Genomic DNA, 21,855 nt, shown 5'->3' on the forward strand with positions numbered 1-21,855 from the left:
TCGGTAGAGCTGCGTTTAGGCATCCCCTCAGACGTACTGCCGGTACTAGGGCATAGACCCTCGGCCATATTGCCAGTACAAGGGCAGAGCCCCCCCCCCCCTCAGATGACAATCTGGTACGAGAACCTTCTGGTCCCTCAACAATACCACTGGGAGGATCCCTCGGCCCAAAGGCCGGCAGATGCAGCAGCCTCGGTGCACGTGCCGGTATAAGGCCCTGACCAGTCCCTCCCGCATGGGAGAGTCCATGGGAAGGAGTTCTTTACAGGGTGCGATGGAGAATAGCGGCCCTACCTTGGGCTTGGCTCGATGTTTCACGAAGTTCTTGAGATCCTCTGGAGGTGATTTCTGGAAGAGCTATCTCCACCTGGCCAGTCTGTTCTTCAGCGCTTTCGAGGACAGCGAGCCACATGCTGTACCAGCTTGCCAACCGTGGTCTGGGCCAAGGAAGCCTAGGCTGAGGGAGTGGGGGTCTGAAGTTGGGAAGAGCCCGTTGCAGGATGGACACCTGCTGAACCCTGTGGAAGTCAACATGCGCCGGGGAGGAGCGCGATGCCGGAGGACCGAGTACCTGAATGATTTAAAGACAAAAAATACAAAGAGGAGAAGTATCCACGCGTGGAATTACATGGCCAAAACAAAACCCAGGAGCACTGGTGAATTCGGCCCGTTCCTGTCTACGCGGAAAAGGGGACTGAGGTGTGGCGCTTGAGGGCGGAGTCAGGGCAGCACATGCTCCCTGGGCCGTACCCCTGCATGCCTCTAAATTTAAAGGGGAAGAAGGATTTTTCTGGTAAAACATGTTCTGTCTCCCGTCCCTTGGAAGGGACGCCCATAAAGTATGGAGGAAAGGTGACAGGATATAAGAGTATGGGAAGTGTGCAGGAGGGTCTCAAGAACCAGCAAAGACTATCCAGGCTAGGGATTGCTGCAGTGAAGGCCCAAGGAGCGTGGCTTTGGGAATGGCTAGTCAGCAGTTAAGTAATTCAGTTCAGATGGCAGTGTCTCACAAGGTGCCAGAACCCAAGGAAAAAAAGACCAATAAAAAGGAGGACCTCTTCAGGATGACCCAGGATGAGAAGCAGCAACAGTAAGAGCAATGGTGACCCTAAACAGCAAGTCACAGGTGGCACAGGTAACGAAAGGCTGAGGGCAGGGAAACAGGCATGGTCCTTTGTCGAGCAACAGCTACAGGAGTGAATGGCTCAATACCCTACGGTGGAAGAAAAAGAAAGATCTGATGGAGCAGCAGGTTTTCAACTGAGGTCCAGTGATTAAGAGGACAAGAAGTCTTCAGGAGAGATCCAAACCATGCAGACGAACAAGTTACTTTCTTACCTGGTAACGTTCTTTCGATGGGATGGTCCTCCGACGTATTCCATATCTATGACATGTAATCACCACAGCTGTGCTGCTTCGGAAACTTTTTTCGGCGTCTGCGTCCTGCGTCGATGACGTCGATGCGCCGTCGTCGAAGGCCTCCTCCGACGTCCGACGTCATCCGATGTGATAAGTAGGACACACGACGCCCGTAGCCTCAGTTGTAGTTTTTTCCCCCAGAACGTGTGACACTAGTCAACTGCCAGTCAGACACAAAGCCTTGCGGAATGTAAGCTGCAATCGCAAAAGAAATTCTGCAGCGGGGAAGGCAGGGCGGGAGCGATATGGAATACGTCGTCGGACCATCCCATCGAAAGAACGTTACCAGGTAAGAAAGTAACTTGTTCTTCGAGGGGATTGGGTCCTCCGACGTATTCCATATCTATGACAGACTCCCAAAGCAGTACCAGAGCAAGGAGGAGGGAAAGAATTTAGAATTAAGATTTAGAATAGCCAATCAAATAGAGCAAAGGACCGCCTTGCCAAAGGCCAGATCCTGTGCTCGGATGGAATCGAGGGAATAGTGACGTACAAATGTATGTACTGAAGCCCAGGTGGCTGCATCACAGATGTTGCGAATAGGAACACCCCTCTGCAGGGCAGTAGACGCAGCCATACCCCTGGTAGAATGGGCCCGCAAGCCAGCCGGTGGGTCCTTACCCGCCAAGCGGTAGCACTCCGAGATGGCCAAAATAATCCAGCGAGACAAAGTCTGTTTCGTCACAGCTTGCCCCAAACGCTTTCCAGCGTAACCAATAAAGAGTTGATCGTCCACTCTGACCCGGGACATGCGTGAAACATAAAAGCTTAAAGCTCTCCTAGGATCAAGCCTATGGAGCCTCTCCTCTTCCTTACCAGGATGCGGAGGAGGAAAGAATGCCGGAAGAACAACCTTCTGGGCCAAATGAAATTCCGTCACTACCTTCGGAAGAAAAGAAGGACGAACTCTAAGGACAACCCTGTCCTTGTGAAATACAGTGAAGGGAGGCTTAACTGAAAGTGCCTGTAACTCACTCACTCTGCGAGCGGAAGTAACCGCAACTAAAAACACAGTTTTCAGAGTTAACAGCCTCAAAGGGCAAGAATGTAAAGGCTCAAACGGAGCACCCATAAGAAACTTAAGAACAAGGTTTAAATCCCAACCGGGCACCAGGAAAGGTGACGGAGGGAACACATTAGTGAGCCCTTTCAGAAACTGTGAAATCAAAGGGATTTTAAAGTAAGAACACTCTTCAGACGAGCACTTAAAGATGGACAGCGCCGCCAGATAACCTTTAACGGTACCCACTTGCAAGCCCCTGTGGGGCAAAGAAAGTAAAAAGGACAGAACCATGGGGATGTCACATGCAAAAGGATCCACATTCTGAACTCTGCACCAGTCGCAGAACTTACGCCAACGGCAACGGTACAGAGACTTTGTTGCTGGCCTTCGGGCCGAAAGCAACACCTCCATCACGTCCTCAGGGAGGTCCCAATCCTTATACCTCAACCTTTCAGAAGCCAAGCGTGAAGGTTGAGGGATCTGACCTCTGGATGGAGAACCTGACCCCCCCCCCCGTGAGAGCAGATCGTCTCGGTAGGGAAGACGACGTGGAGGGCAGATGGATAAGTCGAGAAGGTCCGGGTACCACGTCCTCCGAGCCCACGCCGGGGCAATGAGGATCATCCGGGAACCGAACTTCCGTAACCTCTGCAGCACTTGCGGGATGACGGGGACTGGAGGAAACGCGTACAGCAGCGGGAATGACCACTCCACCACGAACGCGTCTCCTAAGGCTCCTCTTGGAGGAAATTCCCGCGAGCAAAACCTTTCGCACTTCCGGTTGACACTGGAGGCGAAGAGATCCACTTGAGGGGTCCCCCAAAGGGCAAAGATCTCCAGGAGAATCTCCTGAGACACCTCCCACTCGTGAGAGATTGCGCTCTGCCTGCTCAGAGCGTCCGCCGTCACGTTCTCGACTCCGGCCAGATGAACTGCCGAGATCGAAACTTCCTGCTGGATGGCCCAGAACTCGAGCTGCATCGCCTCCCTGCACAGAGGAAGTGACCCTGCCCCCCCTTTTTTGTTGAGGTAGTGCATGGCCACCGTATTGTCCGTCAGGATCAGGACACTCTTTCCTCGCGCAGTCGGCAGAAAAGCCTTCAGGGCTAGCCTGATGGCCCTCAGCTCCAAAAGATTGATATGGAGTCTGGACTCCGACGGAGACCAACGACCGCTGACTGTCAGCCCGTTGGCATGAGCTCCCCATCCCGTGAGGGATGCATCCGTCACGATCGTCACCTCCGGCCAGGGAAGCCAAAATGGAGCCCCCCTCATCAAGTTGCCTTCGACGGCCCACCACAGAAGATCCCGGGCGACCGAGGGCGGCACCTGAACCGGGTCCGACATCCTGCCGGAGGACTGCGACCATTGCGTCTTGAGTGCCCACTGCAAAGATCTCATCCGCAGGCGAGCCTCTGGCACCAGAAGAATGCAGGATGCCATGAGGCCGAGCAACCTCAAGAACTCGAACGCAGGGAGCGTCTGGGCATGCTGAAACTTGTGCACCATCTGCTGAATGTGAAGAGCCCTCATCTGGGGAGGAAAACACTGCCCCAGGGAAGTGTCCAGCACTGCTCCGATGTACTGGAGCCGCTGTGTTGGCGTCAAATGGGACTTCTTTAAATTGAGGGAGAAGCCCAGCCTGTGAAGGGAGCGGCAGGTGACGGACAGATGATCCAGGACTTGCTCGGGAGAGCTCCCCCTGATCAACCAATCGTCCAGGTAGGGGTAGACGTGAATCCCCCCTTGCCTGAGATGCGCTGCCACCACCACCATGAGCTTGGTGAAAACCCTCGGGGCGGAGGTCAATCTGAACGGCAGGACCCGAAACTGAAAGTGCGAGTCGCCAACCGCGAACCTCAGGTACTTGTGCTTGGGATGGATCGGCACATGGAAGTAAGCATCCTTGAGGTCGAGTGACACCAACCAGTCCTGAAGCTGAAGGGCCTGGAGGACTTGAGAGAGAGTAACCATCTTGAACTTGTCCTTCCTGAGGAGTTTGTTCAAACCGCGCAAGTCCATAATGGGTCTCAATCCCCCGTCTTTCTTCGAAATCAAAAAATAAGGGGAATACCATCCCTTGTTCCTCTCCTCTACAGGCACCAGTTCTATGGCGCCTTTCTCCAGCAGGGCTTGAATTTCCTGCGCAAGGAGCGGATACGGACTCTGCAAAGAGAGGTTCCCCGGTGGATTGTCGCGAGGCCTGTGCCGAAAGGGAAGACAGTAGCCGTGGGTTATGATCTCCAGAACCCACACATCTGAAGTAATGGCTTGCCACTCCACAAGTTGCTGCGCCAGCCCTCCCCCAACCGGCGAACCATGGGGCATGGCCTCACGACTGAGTGGGAGCGGCTGAGGCGTTACCTGAGGGCAAAGAGGCAACTGCCCGAGCGGCCTTGGCACCACGGGTACCCTGTCGTCCACCTCTGGTACCCCTGCGGTGGCCTCTGACTGCCAGCTCCTCTCGCTTTACTGAAGGATGAGTAATAGCGAAAGGAACCATCCCTCCACTGCTCTCTCCTAGGACGAAAAGGCGGAGGCTGGCGAACTGCAGCGCCCAACGACTTTGCTGCAGCTTTTGAGGTCTGCAACCTCTCAAGGCTCTCGTCAGCCTTGCTGCCAAAAAGGTGTTCACCGTCAAAGGGCATGTTGAGGAGCCGGGACTGCACATCAGGAGCAAATCCCGACTTCCGCAACCACGCAAACCTGCATATCACGGTGCTCGCCGCCATGGACCTACTGACGCATTCAGCTAAATCCAAACCCGACTGAACGGATTCACACATGGCATCCTTACCATCCTGGACCATAGCAAGGAAACCATCCCGTTCGTCCCCTTCGGGAGTATGTTCAGCCGCCAACGCAACACAGTTCCACAGAGTGTGTGTGAAACGAGACAAGGCAGAAATGGAGTTGGCCGCCTGAAGCGCCATACCACCAGAAGAAAACACTTTCTTCGCCCAGCCATCAAAACGTTTGTCGTCCCTATCAGGAGGGATGGTAGGGTACGACGCCTGCATTGCCGGGGCCGTGGCCGCCTGCACCACCAAACTCTCCGGAGTGGGGTGCCTGGTCAAGTAGCAGGGGTCGCTACTGGCTGGACGGTATTTTCGCGACAAGGATCTGCCCACCGCCGGGAGACTCTCAGGAGCAGTCCAAGCCGCCGCCACCCTTCTCTGTAAAGCCATATGGAACGGCAGTACCGGGTCAGTTGGGGGACCAACATCAAGGATGTCCGTCAGATCATCCTGCACAAACTCCCCTGGGGGAGCAGACCATCCCAAGTACTCAGAAACCCTAGCCATAAGGCGCCGGTACGAGGAATCGGCATGAGAGCGAGGCTCAGGCCTACAAAACTCCACCTCCGGAGAGGTGTCCAGTCCACTGGCATCATGCAGTGACTGTCTCAATTCGTCAAACTGACTATGGCCCGAGACAATTTCATCTGGAACCTGACTAGGAACCAGGCCATCAGAATCCTCATCCGCCTCTGAAATATAGTCCAGGTGGCGAAAAGAAGGCATCCGAGAGTGCTTGCTCTTAACCAGAGCCTTCCTAGGGGGTTCTCCCGAGCCACGGGGTACCTCCGACACGAAAGGCGTTGATGGCGTCGAGCGAATCGGCGCCGGCGTCAAGAGAACCGGCATCGGCGCCGAGAGGATCGGCGCCGAGGAAATCGGCGTCGACGTCAGACGCAGCGCCTCCAGCATCGGCGGCATCGACACAGCCCTCGAGGCCGGAGCCCCTAGCGCGTCCCTCGACGACCCGAGCGTCGACGGCTTCGACGACTTCCTCGAAGCCGGAGCCTCGAGAAAGCCTGTCGACGCCCTCGATGCCTCAGACGTCGATGTCTTCCTCGAAGACTTCTCAGGTGCACACGGTCTCGAACGTGTCGAGGACCGGGACCTGGAACGGGTACGGCGAGAACAAGTCTCCTTGTCCGAACGAGACCTCTCCCGTGACTCGTGCCGACCACTCATGCGAGCGGTGTCTCTCGACCTCACACGACCGACCCCACTCGGGGGCGCGGACGGCTTAGTACCCTGCGACTCAAGAATCGCCAGCATTTTCTTCCCGAAGGAAGCCCATTCCTCCGGCGTCGCACGGCTGGTGGGGTAAGCGACGTGCCGGGCAGAGTCCTCCGCGGAGGACCTGGAAGACGACCGGTGTCGGCGCTTCCGAGAACGCCTCGAAGAGGCTGAGGAGTGGCGAGACCGACTCCTAGAAGGAGACCCACGAGACTTCCGACGATGACGCGGAGAGTCACCCCTCGAATCATCCGTCGAAAGCCCTGCAGACTTTGACTTCCTGGGCTTGGACACCCGACCTACCGACAACTTCTTCTTACGTTCGCGTAAGGCTTTGGACGTGAGCGACTGGCAGTCGATACAGTCATCCGTATCGTGGGCCTCCCCGAGGCACCAGAGGCAGGCGTCGTGCAAGTCCGTCACCGACATCTTGGACCCACACTCCCCGCACATCTTGAAACCCGGACGCGGGGTCGAAGACGAAGTAGAAGACATCTCCACACGAAGGATTTGCACAAAACGAACAGGTTCGAAGAACCGAGAAGAACAGAACTCCAAAGAGTCGAGGCGTGAACCGAGAATCACGAAGCAACACGTTCGCGGAAAAAACGGAACTGAGGCTACGGGCGTCGTGCGTCCTACTTATCACATCGGATGACGTCGGAGGTGGCCTTCGACGACGGCGCATCGACGTCATCGACGCAGGACGCAGACGCCGAAAAAAGTTTCCGAAGCAGCACAGCTGTGGTGATTACATGTCATAGATATGGAATACGTCGGAGGACCCAATCCCCTCGAAATATAGTGTATAGCACCAGTGGCTAGCAGGAAGACTTGGGTTGCTTGTGGTCAAGATACCCTAAAATAGAAGGGGAAGAGAAGCTCAACAGTAGGGCCAGTATGGCAGCAGGAGGGTCCTCCGAGACAGCACATTTCCAGCTTCTTCCAGGTAAATTCAGCAATGAATCTCCAGAATGGCCTTGCAGCAAGTTTATGACAATGGACCAGCCAAACTCATACCCACACAGATGTTGCAGCAGCTGGGAGACCCTGACCTGGCAAAATCTGCCCACATATCAGTTACACATTGGGTACCTTGGTATGCTTTATGAAGAGCCAATGTAGGTAAAAAGGAAATGTTGGCCATTACTTGTGGTACTCACAAACACCACAAAACTAAGGGCAGATCACCAGAAAGAAGTTCCAGGGGGGATTTCAGCACAAGTCATTTAGACTGTGAAATAATGCCAAAAAACCATAAAAACTAGCACATGTTTTAAGGGACTCAAGAGATGGCAAAAGGAACCCCAAAATGGAATTCTATCCTTGGCACCTGTAGAAACTTGTGTATAGGTACCATACAAATTTCTAACAAATAAAAATAAAATAAAACCCTGCTCTCACGTGCCAGTCATCCAAACAGAGTAGATGTGTATACCTCTCTGAAAAAAGGAGGCTCCTATCAACTTGGAGAAAACTCTGGGGGCGGAACGGAGCCCAAAAGAGGATGTTGAACAGGTACAAAGAATACAGGGGGGGCAAAGCACAGATACTTGCAGTGCAGAGGCCAAATGGGAATGGGCATATAGGTGCCCCAGAGTTACAGGGTGCAAAGTCACTTCATCTCCTTCCACGGGGGTCTGCTGGATGTCTTGGGGATGGCACGAGGCTCTTTAAAAAGGGATTACAGGGATTGATTTTGATAGAATATAAGATACAGCTTGGGCAGGGGCTGGGGGAGGAGGCCAGAAACAATATTTTTAGTCAAGGGGGGGGGGGGAAATCGGCTGAAAGGTTTGAATACCATTGCCTTAAGTTCTTAAGGTGTTGAGTTCAGAACATGGGCATACTTTTAAGGAGAGAGGGGGAGTTTCCCCCAACCCCCTACTTTTATGGCACACCATTTGGTCCCACTCATTTGCAGGAACCCCTTCCATTTAGATGTCATGCCCCCCACCCATTTTCAGAAAAGTTACTCCACTGGTCCCGAAGCACCACCCGAAGCACCACCCCCCACCATGGCCGTTAGGTGGCTTGGAAGTATCAACATTTGGTTTTTCAATAGAAGAGACCATGGTGCCTCTGAAGAATCTTAGTCCTCTGGAACTTCATCTGTGGGCCCGCGGAACAGTTGCACCAGTCTTAGTATGGTAGCATGCCTGAAACGGGTTTGCCCCCATCTTCATTCTGAAAATAGGTAGAGAAGGTTTGATAGTGAGCTCACTGCCCACAAGTCAGGTGACATGTCATGCATGAAGCTCCAAACACAGGGCATGAGTGGTTTTGTCCAGGTGTCCAGCGGCTAATTCTAGGATATCATGATTTGTAGCTTTAGCCTCAAATCTGAGCCAGGAACTGGTCCTTTCTGTCAGCTGGGTGGTTGTAATGAACTCTACCATCTTACGCCAAAGCTTCCGATTACAAACCCATAGAATGGCATCCGTTTGTCACAGATTCAGCAGAACAACTTGAAGATGGTTTCTGTAGGCTATGTACACCTTCCCCCAATGGTTGAAGGGGGCTGCATCTCCAGAGGACGTTGATGAGAACTTAGGTCAACCCAGGGCTGCTAAAAGCACTGCAGATTGTGCTAAATGGTGCAACAGTATCCAGGACTTCTTCTCTGGCAGGAGACTTCGAGCCTGACTCACAGAGAATTTTTCAATGGGATTGCACTGTTAAAAAAGGATTTTGTGAATCAGGCCCTTAATTTGGCATAGAATACCCTGTTCCTCGGAATCACCAGCTGGGGGTTAATGGGAGTTTACTTGGCCTCCTTCAGCATATCTGACTGAATGGAGAGATTCTGTTTTTGTCCTGTCTCATGCCAATATCTCTGCCAGGAAACCTTCTTTCGACATGAAGGTAGGTGGAAACCAGAGGCTTGGGAAGTCCATAACTCATGAATTATCTCACAAAAAATGTTCATGGACAAGGGAAGGTCTTTTAGGTCTTCCCCCTCCCCAAGTTTGCTTTGGTGTTCTCCAAAATATCTGAGGCGTCTGTTCCCTTACCAGTGCCATACCGGAGATGGGGGGCAAAGGTGCTAGCTGCATAGGTGAGCAGACCAGTGGAGGAGGTCATGGAGGGGCAGATAAGGGTGTGATCACCTGTACCAGAGATGCTGTGGTTGAGGGCAACAGCACCTTGGACACAGAGCATTTGGAGGATGACGAGGGCAAGTTAATGCTGAGCAAGGCACACCCGTAATCAAGGTAATAACCTTCCCAATTAAGTCTGCGAAAAAAGTTTAAAAATACCTCATGGAAGGAAATTCTGATTCTTTCCAGCAGCTGCACATCCTGTTCAGAGCTAAAGTGCATTGGCTAGTCCTGTAAGGGACATCTAGACCAGGCCCAGTAATGAATGCCCAGGAAAAGGTACAAAAAACCTCCTCGGAACAGTGGCATGATGATGCACCAGTCCATGATGCCCGATTAGTCCTGAGAGGGGCCTCTGGATCAAACCCAGGAGGGTAGCAGACCACCTCAATTTAGCTTTGGGGGACCCTTTGGCAAACTGGGGTGGGGGAGGCCTGCTGACCCGTGAAAGCTCCAGAGGGAATGTCTGAATAGTTCCCCCTCTGAATAGTGCCCAGGAACTATGTCCTAGTGGCCCAGGAAAGGGTTATAGGGCCACTCCCTGCTCAGGAGAACGTCAGCAATGTGGTCCCAGGCCTCAGTGTCCAGCTGAAATCAAAAGAGGGCTTAACCTTCTCAAAGTCACTAAGTCCTTGATGTGTAGGACTTCCTCCAACTTTGCAATTGCTTTTTGAGCAACCTATCTGGAAAGGAATCACAAGACACACAAATGGCCCAATCATAGTGTACACTGAGGTATCCAACCAGAGCAAGTGTGGGTCTGTGGTAGAGAAGTACCGTGAACAAGACACATCCCTTAAACCCACATAGACATGGTCCATAAGCACAAAGAAGGTCACCCAAAAAGAAAAATAATTTGAGTAGCTGAGCTAGAGAGGTAAGTGGGAAGGGCCCATATCTTATCCCCCGGGTTTCCTCCCTGCCACATCAACCCTATGCCAACTCACCTAATACACAGGCACAATGACCTAGGAAAGATCTGCAGTAGTGCAGAATAAAACTGTAGGGAGCGGTAGCACAAACAAAAATCTGCACTTGCACAACAGTTTGCTGCTTGTACGCTCGGGTCCCTAAAGAATGAGAACATCATTTGACAGCAGCAGACAGTCTTTTGGCCTGTCTGTACAGACCAGCAAAACTACAGCTCCAGCTGGTTGCCAGAACCATTACATCCACTGGACTTCACAATAGAGGTGCAACATTTGAACCATTTGGAGAGTCCCATTAGTTACAATCACAAACGGGGAATTATGAATATGTCACAATGGGAACCACTTAATAAAGTGAGAAAAACACTGACCAGAGGGAACTTCGACCAGGTTATAAACAAGCAATAACTAATCCAGGGATATGGCAAGGGAGGATGGGAGGGATAACCCATTAGAGATTATACTGGACAATCAAAATCAACAACTTCATATAAAAAAGTACCAGATACTTGAGGAGCATTAAGGAATGGGCTACCATTTTGGAGGTAAGGAGAGCTAAGAAGCGAAGCAGTCCCTGGAAGAGACCAGAGGATGAAAACCTGAAAGAGAACGCCAAGAGCCTTCTGGGGGCTGTGTATCAGACCCTGCTAGAGACTGAACACAGAGCAAGAGGTAAACCAGAGAGCCCAGAGTTATACAATTAAGATGCTGGGACAAGATTAAACATGGCGAGAGATAATAGAGGAGGACCTTGGCTCAGGAAGGAGCACCCAAGCAGTTGGGCTAAAATTAACAACCAGTTTAGACCCTATACAAGGGGAAAGGCATATGTGCTGCTGGATTCTGTACAGGTATTTCAGTCCGGGAGTGAGACCAGCACCTTGAAATTGAGAATATTCATGCAACATTACATCCCGTCAAGCGGGGGGTGGAAAATTAATTGCTGGTAGGTAAGGTCAATAAGCAATCTGTACTATAAATCTGAAAGTTTCCAAAAGCATGCTGGGCGTTATATTGCCGAGACTGTGCCAATTGGGGAATAATAGAAAATACTAACTCCCATAGATATTTCAATGATGCACTGCTATTCCCACCAGACACTTTAGTATTGTTTATGGAGGGATTTCACTAGAGCTTACATTAAGTTAGCCTTAGTCATGCTGTTGTAGTAAACAAAAGTGTTGAATTTCACTAAACATTGCGCTGTGTTTTGTTAATCCTTCAATCACACTAATCTAATTTCTCAGTTACTATTCGATATTTTCAGGGTAGCATTAACCCCTCCGCCCCAATACCCCTATAGATGGGATCAATTTAAGTAGATGCTCTTGAAATAGGAAGACAACAAAGGCAAACAAATGGGCGACCTAACAAGGCCAAGCTACCAGTCAATTTACCAGAACCGTCCCACCTTCAAAGGTAAAGTAGTACATAAAGCTTGCACACTGACAGGAAGCTTCAAGACACATTCACCCCTTGACATCAATGAAGACATGGCCCTCCCCTTTCTATTGAACTCTTGAGCTTCGTGGGCTAGCACATTAGCTTATCCATCAAGGGTTAGGTGGACGTTACTGACTTGTTGAAGCTTGTTGAGTTTTATGATGGTCTCGTGCTCCGATATGGGGAAAAATATGCTGTGGCCTTTAAGCTACATTTGTTTTTTTCAAAGCTGTGGCCCTCAGCAGTGCCTTCCTAGAATTGAGGTCAGTCAGAATCACCAACTTGTTATTGGATAATGTACATGTACAAATCATTTCTTTCAAATGCAGACCATAGACAAAGTTTAAATGACACCTTTTTAGTTCTTGTTAAACTACGCTTACCCAGCCAAGCGAGTCATTTCACGACCTGCCAAGACTATCCTACCGAGAGCTTGTGACATTCTGAGCAACATTCTTCCACTTTGGTAATAATCCTTAAAAGAAAAAACAGCAATTAGTGACTGAAAATACAAATCATCCAAATCATTAGATTATTCAAAGTTCTCAAATATTTGCTTACCTCCAGAAGTTCGGAATGCGTACTTTTTTCATGGCGTGGGTGAGAAAGGCTTAAGAATGGACGGCTTACAACCAGGTAGCCAACCACAGTGGCGAGATCTGTAAATATTAAATTTATAAAGGACAAATGTGGGTGGTACATCAAAATCTGTCTTTCAAGCATTTATGATCTTGCATATGTAAGAAAATGTCAACATCTCCTCATAGTGTCCTGGGCTAGCAGTGAAAACCGGAAGAGTAAAATTTGCAACATATTGGAACACCCCACTTTGAGAAATGTGGAGACTTAACTAGTAACATGAACCAGCAACTTTAAACACTCACATCACAGGGTGGTGGATTGGCCACTGGGTCCTAGGGGATGTTCACAGGAATCTATTCTAATTTAAACTACCAATGGCAAAGAAACGTTTTGGCTTTTGCAAAGTCAATCAAGACAGCAAGGTCCCACAAACCAGCTTCCTATCCTTTTCACTAAGAGCAAGTGCTCACAGATACCAAAGTATTAAGTCATGATAACCCCCTACTCAAAAGAAGGCCGAATAACCATGTAGTTTATCAAACAATATATACATATTTTAATTTTTTAGTATTTTCAACATATTGTACTCAACAATATTGTACTAAAAACAATTATACAACAACATTTGGAATTCATTTCTCTGTTTATATATGACTTGTCTATCTGGACTAGGAAGTCATATCGAAAACCCTTTCCGTGCCCCACTAGGGGTCTGTGTGTTAACCCTCAATGATATTATTTATGCCCTTCCTAATTTACATGGGCAAGGAGAGTGTGCCAACACTGTGTTCATGTGTTTCTAGGACCAGCATAAATCTTAATTGCTACAGAAATATATATACGGAATCATCCCCAATACATATTCAGCTGGTTCTGTCTTCAGGGCACTTGTATTTTCTAGTGTGTCACGTGTAACATTGCGTGGTACCAGCCATGGTTCCAATAATTCTAGAAATGCCTTCGTTCGCCAAAAAGTTGGGCGGTCTGTATACTATATCCGCCCTCAGCGAGAGCCGTTCCTCTGTGTCACCAGAGTGGCTATTCTTGCTGTGTGAATTTGGCCTCAAGCCGTGTAATTCGGTTTAAAGATTTTCAAGATCTATCTGGGTGTAACTAGCTCCACGCGGGAGACTCCACTTTCTCAGTGAGTTCTCGCTTTACGTGTGCCGGTAGTCTTAATGCCTCGTCCGGGAAAAGCGTGCTCGCACTATTCTGTCCGTCAGTGGGTACACCTCCAACGTCTCCAGTGCTGTGTGCACTACGTGATAAACTACATGGTTATTCGGCCTTCTTTTGAGTAGGGGGTTATCATGACTTAATACTTTGGTATCTGTGAACACTCGCTCTTAGTGAAAAGGATAGGAAGCTGGTTTGTGGGACCTTGCTGTCTTGATAGTTAACTGTCCTCACCCACCCAGCCCCTAAAAATCTGTAGCTCATAAGGACGGATTTTGCAAAGTCAAGCCAAAGGGTTGTGCAAGTAATTTCCCAGGTCCCTGGTAAAGGGATCGGGGAGGAGGCCAAACTGGCCAAGGGAAACACAGGAAAGGAGTGCAGTGTCCCTACATGTGCCCTACCCTGCTGCCTCCAGTTGTACTGCCAAATGCAAAGGAGTTTTCTATTGCCTACAATATCACCCAATCCCCATTGCTTGCCATCTAAGGCTAATGTACATCAAGTGCATAGGTACTGGCCTTATTGTCAATGGCTGCCAAGAATGACCTGGCTACCTACAAGGCTACCATCAAAAACAAAACGTACATTTTGAACAACTGCATGAAATTGCTATCAACTGTAGAGGGACTCGTTTCATTACTAGGGATTCCCATCTAATGCCCAGGGACTTAACTCACTGGCAATTATGCCTTCAACCACCTACGTGCTTGCTCCATAATCAGGTATTGCAATGAAATAGCCAACAAACGTTCTATATTTACAAGTACTACCATACACTGTTTGTGAAATCACGAATATCCATGAAATACCCAGCTAATAGCCTCACTTCAGAGGATTACCATGAGATGGCCATTTACACACCCTAATGTCATCAACTTTCTGGATGCTTGCTCTATTGCTAAGGATCAAATACCCAGAAGCTTGCCTCGTTGTCAAGGATTGCAAAATGCCCAGGTACTTCCCACGGTCATGGATTACCAACACATTGCCATGGATTAACTTCAACTGCACAGTTACTTGGCACATTGTAAAGGGATGCATTCATCTTCCCATGTTTATCCATTACCCACTTCACAAACCATCCAGTCCCCTGCTACTCTAAATTGTTTGCCATTACTTCTGAGGAGATTGCAGATTCTCTCCATGCGCCAGTCTCCTCTAAACTGCCACCATTAAAGCGTAAGCAGCAGTGGAGAAACAGGCAAGGTTGCTTCCCTCTTATGGCCCTCACCACATCCCTGAAATGACAGGGAAAGCAGGCATACTGGGGAAGTGCTGTGACAATCATGGCAGTGAGCTGAGAGGCAGGCAGAGATGCTTGTGTGGGTCTCTCAGAATGGACATTGGAATTAAGGTGAAGAACATAAGCCCCATGCATTGGTCATCTTGAAGATGCTTGAACTAGTAAGATCTTGTTTCTCCTGCCAATGGCGTAACAAAATGTGGGGGACCCCTGTGAGCCATGCTGAGGGGCCTCCCCCTCAACTCGGCAACAAATCACGGGTCGTGCCATACTATGGGCTGGCTTAGATTATTGCGCTTGCACAATACGCACAAACGTGCTGCTGAAGGGGTATGCTACCCCTAGGAGAAAGATATAAATGGGCCTCATTAGGGGACTTGCGGTAACTCTGCCGGTGATACCAGCGGGTTGCCACCAGACCCACAAAATATTACAGCCACCTGACTTCCCTGCAACACCGGGGTATTACAACCCCAGCAGCCGTTAATTCTGTAAATCCCCATTCCATAGAGTCTATAGGCACAACAACTCAGGCAGACGCTTAGTGTGCCGGTCCGGTAACTACGGTCCTGGTAGGCTTACAGGCACCGTTGTTACCAGACGGGCACACTTGTAATGAGGCACAATATTTGTTTTAATGCAATATACAGCACACTTGCTGAGAAAAATTGGCTAAAAAGCAAGAGTGTTTGCAATTGTTTTGTAGGGTAACACCAATCCAATACAATAAAGTCACCAACAGTGCACAGGAACATTAATGCTATGCTATAAAAAATGCCATGCACATTGAAAACATGTCCCACTGGCTGCACAATGCAGACCAGTGAAGACACGTAATATTACAGTAAAGCATGCCAAACCACATTTAGACATACCTAGACTGGTTGCACCGAAATGCCAGTTGAAGCAATAATACTAATCAAGAAGAGAGCACACATTCAAGCACGGGTCTCTGCGGCCTCTAACAATACTGCCAAACTCTTTAAAATGTGCAAGGAACTGGTCAATCCTTTTGCGGTCTCTACCTCTCCTGTTCCCTCTCAGGCCCCCTGTATGGCTCTGCCACTCACCTCTCTTCTAAAACTCAGGACATCCTATCCTTCATCTCTTCTTCGTCTCTCTCGGCCCCCCTTTGGCCATCTCGACCTTTCCTCCTCAAGTCAATCTTAAACAGGTTCTCCCCTGCTCCTCCAGAACCATCAAGGACCATATTGAAACCCTTGGTCCAGCCTTGGCCGATTTCTGTAATCACTCTTTTTCCACTGGAATGTTCCCCTCTCCCCTTAAGCACTCCCTTGTGCACCCACTCCTCAAGAAGCAGTCTGCCGATGCTACCTGCCCTGCAAACTATTGCCCAATCTCCATCAGCCCTTTCCTGGGCAAACTCTTGGAAAAAAATGGCCATCTCCCAGCTTACTCTCCACACTGAATCTGTTAGTTGTCTCCATGACCATCAGCCTGGCTTCAGAGCTGCCAGAGGCATGGAGACTGCTTTCCTGAACACGTGTGAAGATCTGCTCTCTAACCCGGATTCCAACATTCCTTCCGTCGTAATCCTCCTCGATCTTTCCTCTACTTTCGACACAGTCAACCACACCATCCTGATCAGTCGACTACGTGAGAACCTGGGCATACTGGATCAGGCCCTGGAGTGGCTGACCTTCTTGGACTGCCCCTCCCAGGTCCAACGTGGTCCCTTTCTCTCCGCCACCTCTCTCTCTCTACCTGTGGCATTCCCCAGGGCTCTAGCCTCTCACCCTGGTTTTTCAACCTCTACTTGGCCCCTTTGGCCACCTGATCTCTACCTTCTCCTCTAACTTTCAGTGTTATGCAGATGACACTCAGCTTTCCTTCAGGTTCCCCTCCTCGCTCGCTCATTCATTCATTCATTTCTGACTGTTTATCCACGATTCAAGATTAGTGCGCCTTCAACAATCTCTGTGTTAACGCCAGTAAGACAGAGATCCTTCTCACTGGGACCCCTGCACATGCTTTCTTTCTCACTCTGTCCATCCACCTTGGGCCCTCTTCTTTTGTCTTCCTGCAAAGCAAACAACCTTGACGTCATCTTCAACTCCACTCTCTCTTTCTCGCCTCAAATCTTGGGCATCGCCAAAGTCCCACTACCAGCGGCTCCTCAAAGGAACTCTTTCCTTTCTCACTTTCCCCCAGAAGCTCACTGTCTCCAGAGCCCGGTTTCTCTCTAGCCTGGACTACTGCAACAGCCTCTTTCTCAATCTGCCGTCCTCTACTCTCTGCCCTCTGTAACTAATCCATAAAAGGACTGCAAGACTTCTCCTTGGCCTCAAGCCCAGGGATCTTATCTCTCCAGCCCTGAAATCTCTCCACTGGCTCCCAGTGGCTGCAAGGATCAAGGTAAAAGGCCCTTTGCATTGTCCACAAGGCTTGCTGGTGTCGGGCCCCACACTACATCCAACGCTCTCTTCCAAAATACCATCCTTCTCGTACCCTCCCACCAGCTACCTCCAACTCTCTAAAGGTTAGATTCTTCTCCAGGCAGGGAGTCGGCGTAGATCTCTCAGCTGCAGGTGCCTCCCTCTAGAATGGCCCAACTGCCCCTCTCAAACTTGAGCGGACAACCTGAAGTTCCGGGAAGCAGCCCAAAACGTTCCTCTTCTCCGCTTTCTCACTCTCCCTCCCCTGCTGACCTACCTGATCTACCTGTCTGCTGTACCGACTGGTTGCTTGTCTACCCTCTGAGTCTCACTGAGTCCAGGCTCTTGCTTGATCAGTCACCCGTGCACTTAGGGGCTTTAACTGTAACCATACAGTCCCTTGTTCTCCTTGCTCTACCCAGCGCTGCGTTGCACTTACTCAGAGCATTTTTGCCTTGTTTTCCCCTCCCCTCTTCCTTGCACTCCCCCCTCCCTTTCCCCTTGCATTTCTCGTTCTCGCACTTACATGATCTGAATGACAAGGCTTAGTAAGATTGCTGGTCTTGTCCTCCTTCTGTCTTCCCTCCCTTGTCTCACCTAGAAACACTTGTGTACAGGCGTGTTATAAATGACTTATATCATTTAATCACAGATGCCTAGAAAAATATACAATGCCGCAGTAAGAAACAGCTAGACTGGCAGTACCCAACTGCTAGTCTAGCCAAGTAATTACACTTAGCAGGACTGTTTTATCAGAAATGTGCAGTAAAAAAAAAAAAAAGTCATACTAAACTGAGGAATGACTAGACTGACTTCATCAAAATGAGTAGCCACTAATACCACATATCATGCCTGCTTAGCCAGGACATGGACAACCATTAGGACTGATCGCAGAATCCCACCCACCCCCACATCTCTTCCTCCCACCCCCTACCCCAACCTCCAAAATCAACTCCTTGGCCCAGAATTACCTTCACATCCCTCTTCCTTGTCCCAGAGCTTAGGTGTGAGGCTCCTTGCCTCATAGGTAAGTACTGGGATGAGGAAGAGTGAGACTAGGAGTAATGAAGATTACAGGTAGCCGAGTCTCATTACCTCCATGCACCTCTACCTCATTCCAGTACTTGTGTATGAGGCAGAGTGCTTCATACAAAATATTGCCTCATACAGAATTACAGGGACGAGGAAGAATAGGGCTAGGAGTAATGATGATTACCAATAAGCAATCAAGGGATTAAACACAAGTAGTGGCGAAACACCATTAGACTGGACTTCAGCACTCCCCCCACCCCCGCCTGTCCCCCCCTGAAATGTTGGGTTATGTTGACTCAAACTGGCTGACCAGAGCAGTTGCCGGACAGAGCAGGACACAGATGTTAAACGGCACCTGGGTTTCGCGGTTAACAAGGGCCCAGCAATTACTAACAAAGCATTTCACACTGATAGTACCTGCATTCAAATACCAAATTGTTTAGGCAATTTAAATCGTGATGTGGGTTTAGTACTTGTATGCCAGGGGAGTGATTGGAAGGGTAGAGAGCGAACAGGAGACCGCTCATTCTCACAGCAGTCCATAAGTGGGTGCTTTCAGACTTAAAGGAGAGAGTTAACTGCTTGTAACATTGAAGTTGCACTAGAATAGGTTCATTAAAATGCGTGAAGAAGTTAGATGTCACCACACAAATAGGTTTGCCCCTCCCCAACTGCCCGTGAAGTTAGCGCCTCTCCCAATATTTAAGGATCAGCCCCCTTGAAATGTAGGTTTTGTAGTGCCCCGGAACACAGGCACACACACACCATATACACACACGCACACCCAACCATCCATACAAGTGTGCACTCTTTCACCATACAGGCACACCTAGTGTGCACCCTTTCACCATACAGGCACACTCAGGCAGCCACCCTAAGTGTGCACCCTTTCACTGTATGTGCATGCACGCACACCAAGCCACACATACATTTGTGTGCACCCTTTCACCATACACTCTCACAGGCAGCCACCTACACTTTTAAGTTTACACCCTTTCAAAATATACACACACACACACATATCATGGGGTTGAGGGGAGCCATATTACTTCAAAAAGAAATCGTTTCTTTTTGAAGTCCCTCTGACTTCTTAAATAAATGATTTATTTTTGAAGTCATAGGGCTCCCTCCACCCCATGACATGGAGGCCTCCAGCCTGGTGTCTTCCATGTCATGGGGTGGGGGTGCCCTCAGACTTCAAAAAGTATGTTGTTTTTTTAGGAAGGTAGAGTGTCTACAAAAAGAAAGTATTTCAGTTACAGAAGAACAAGTAACTTTCTTACCTGGTAACTTTCTTTCGACGGGATTTTACTGACGACGTATTCCAAATCTATGACAGGTAATCACCACAGCTGTACCGCTTCGGAAATTTTTCGGCGTCTGCGTCCTGTGTCGATGACGTCGATACGCTGTCCTCGAGGGCCTCCGTCGAGCTGACGTCACCGGATGTTATAAGTAGGATGCACGACGCCCGTATCCTCAGTTATAGTTTTTTCCCAGAACATGTGGCACCAATCTTCTACCAGTAGGACCACAGAAAGCCTTGCGGAAACGTAAGCTGCAATCGCATAAGAAATTCTGTAGCGGGGCAGGTAGGGAGGGAGCGATATGGAATACTTCGTCGGACCATCCCATCGAAGGAACATTACTAGGTAAGAAAGTAACCTGTTCTTCGAGGGGATTGGGTCCTCCGACGTATTCCACGTCTATGACACACTCCCAAAGCAGTACCAACGTATGGAGGAGGGAAAAGAATTTAGAATATAGAAACTTAGAATGCCCAATCAAATTGCATAGTAAAGGACCACCTTGCGAAAAGCCAGATCCTGCCCATGGATAGAATCTAGGGAGTAGTGTCTTACAAAAGTATGGACCGAACCACTTGTGGCTGCTACACAGATGTTATGAATAGGAACACTCCCTCTGCAGAGCAGTAGAGGCAGCCATACCCCTAGTAGAATGGGCCCGTAAGCCTACCGGAGGGTCCTTACCCGCCAATCGGTAACATTCAGAAATTGTCAAAGTCAGCTTAATAAAAAAAAAACTTCAAGCTCTCCTAGGATCCAACCTATGGAGCCTCTCCTCTTCCTAACCAGGATGCAGAGGAGGATAAAATGCCGGAAGAATGACCTTCTGGCTTAAATGAAATTCCGACACCACTTTCGGAAGAAAGGAAGGACGAACCCCAAGGACAACCCTGGACTTATGAAACACTGTGAAGGGTGTCTTAACAGAAAGTGCCTGCAACTCACTCACTCTGCGAGCGGAAGTAACCGCAACTAAAAATACAGTTTTAAGGTTAACAGTCTCAAAGGACAAGAATGTAAAGGCTCAAATGGATCACCCTTAAGGAATTTTAGAACAAGGTTCAAATCCCAACCGGGCACCTGGAAAGGTGATGGTGGAAACACATTAGTGAGCCCTTTCAGAAACTGAGAAATTAAAGGAATTTTGAAATAAGAACACTCCTCAGACGAGCGCTTAAATATGGACAGCGCCGCCAGGTAACCTTTAATGGTAAGCACACTGAAAGGCACAGGAAAACCCCACACCCTGGACTAGGGTATTAGTGTAACGCAATCTACTGAAAAAATGTCCAGAGGTTGTTTTATTTTTAAAGGTATCAAAAATGTATTTATTAAGATACATTATTTTCAAAAATGAATTAATCATTAATTAATACACACACATTAAATTACATTAACATTGCAAAGGAGCACAAAGCACCAGGTGATAAAAACCTAACACAACCATCATTCGCCAACAGTCAATCCATCATTTACAACTCAAAACAATCAACCTCATTCACTCACAGTAGAAACTTTTATTTGACTAAACTTTTTAGTACAATCCATATGTGGTAGCACATGAATTAGCCCCACATGGTCTTGGATAATTCATCTTGTCCACATCAAATGTGTGTCAGCACAACCATTGACAAAAAATGTGCTCTATTCCACGGAGTGGGTACATTTAACAAAAAATGATGATAAGTCCCATCCCCGGATCTTCTTTACCGGTTTCGACGTTTTTGAGAAAATATGAATGGAATAACGTCTTCATCAGGAGGACCACTTGATACAGTATTACCACAAAAAAACAAAAAAATACCACATTTATATATACAAAAAACTGCTATCTATACTTGCTGTCTTGAGCTACCAACATGCAATTGTTTATACCATAAATGGAAAGAAGACTATTGGGGGCACCGTGTTGTGACGAATCCCAAGGTGTCCCTATTGAGTGTCTAAAAAGGAGGGTTTGTGGGACCCTAGACCAAAACAGACCACTGTATCTCAAGTGGGATCATGCCACCACCATATGAGAAACCAGACACCACCAAGGGCCCAACACTGAAATCGTGGGACCAAACTGACCTGACTCCCAATGTCATGTGCTCAAACTCGTCAGGCCCATTAAATCTGACTCCAGGGGATATCACAAAGTTTCAAGGAGAGCTGAAATGACATATTAAACAGCAAGATTTGAAAAAAACATGA

At 48.9% G+C, this 21,855-nt stretch overlaps 1 protein-coding gene across 2 annotated transcripts in view; it reads right to left on the reverse strand.

The window, feature by feature from the left end:
- The window catches only part of ABCD3 (ATP binding cassette subfamily D member 3), a 949,084-nt gene that overhangs the window by 287,780 nt on the left and 639,449 nt on the right, over positions 1-21,855 (reverse strand). For both annotated transcript variants that reach the window (XM_069641211.1, XM_069641209.1), the window contains 2 exons: positions 12,485-12,582; positions 12,307-12,398 (listed from right to left, as the gene is read on the reverse strand). In XM_069641211.1, coding sequence (XP_069497312.1) covers positions 12,307-12,398; positions 12,485-12,582 — 190 coding nt within the window. The remainder of the gene's footprint in view (positions 1-12,306; positions 12,399-12,484; positions 12,583-21,855) is intronic.

Source organism: Ambystoma mexicanum, chromosome 1q, assembly GCF_040938575.1.
Source record: "Ambystoma mexicanum isolate Mex_15411 chromosome 1q, UKY_AmexF1_1, whole genome shotgun sequence".
NCBI classification, from domain to species: domain Eukaryota; kingdom Metazoa; phylum Chordata; class Amphibia; order Caudata; family Ambystomatidae; genus Ambystoma; species Ambystoma mexicanum.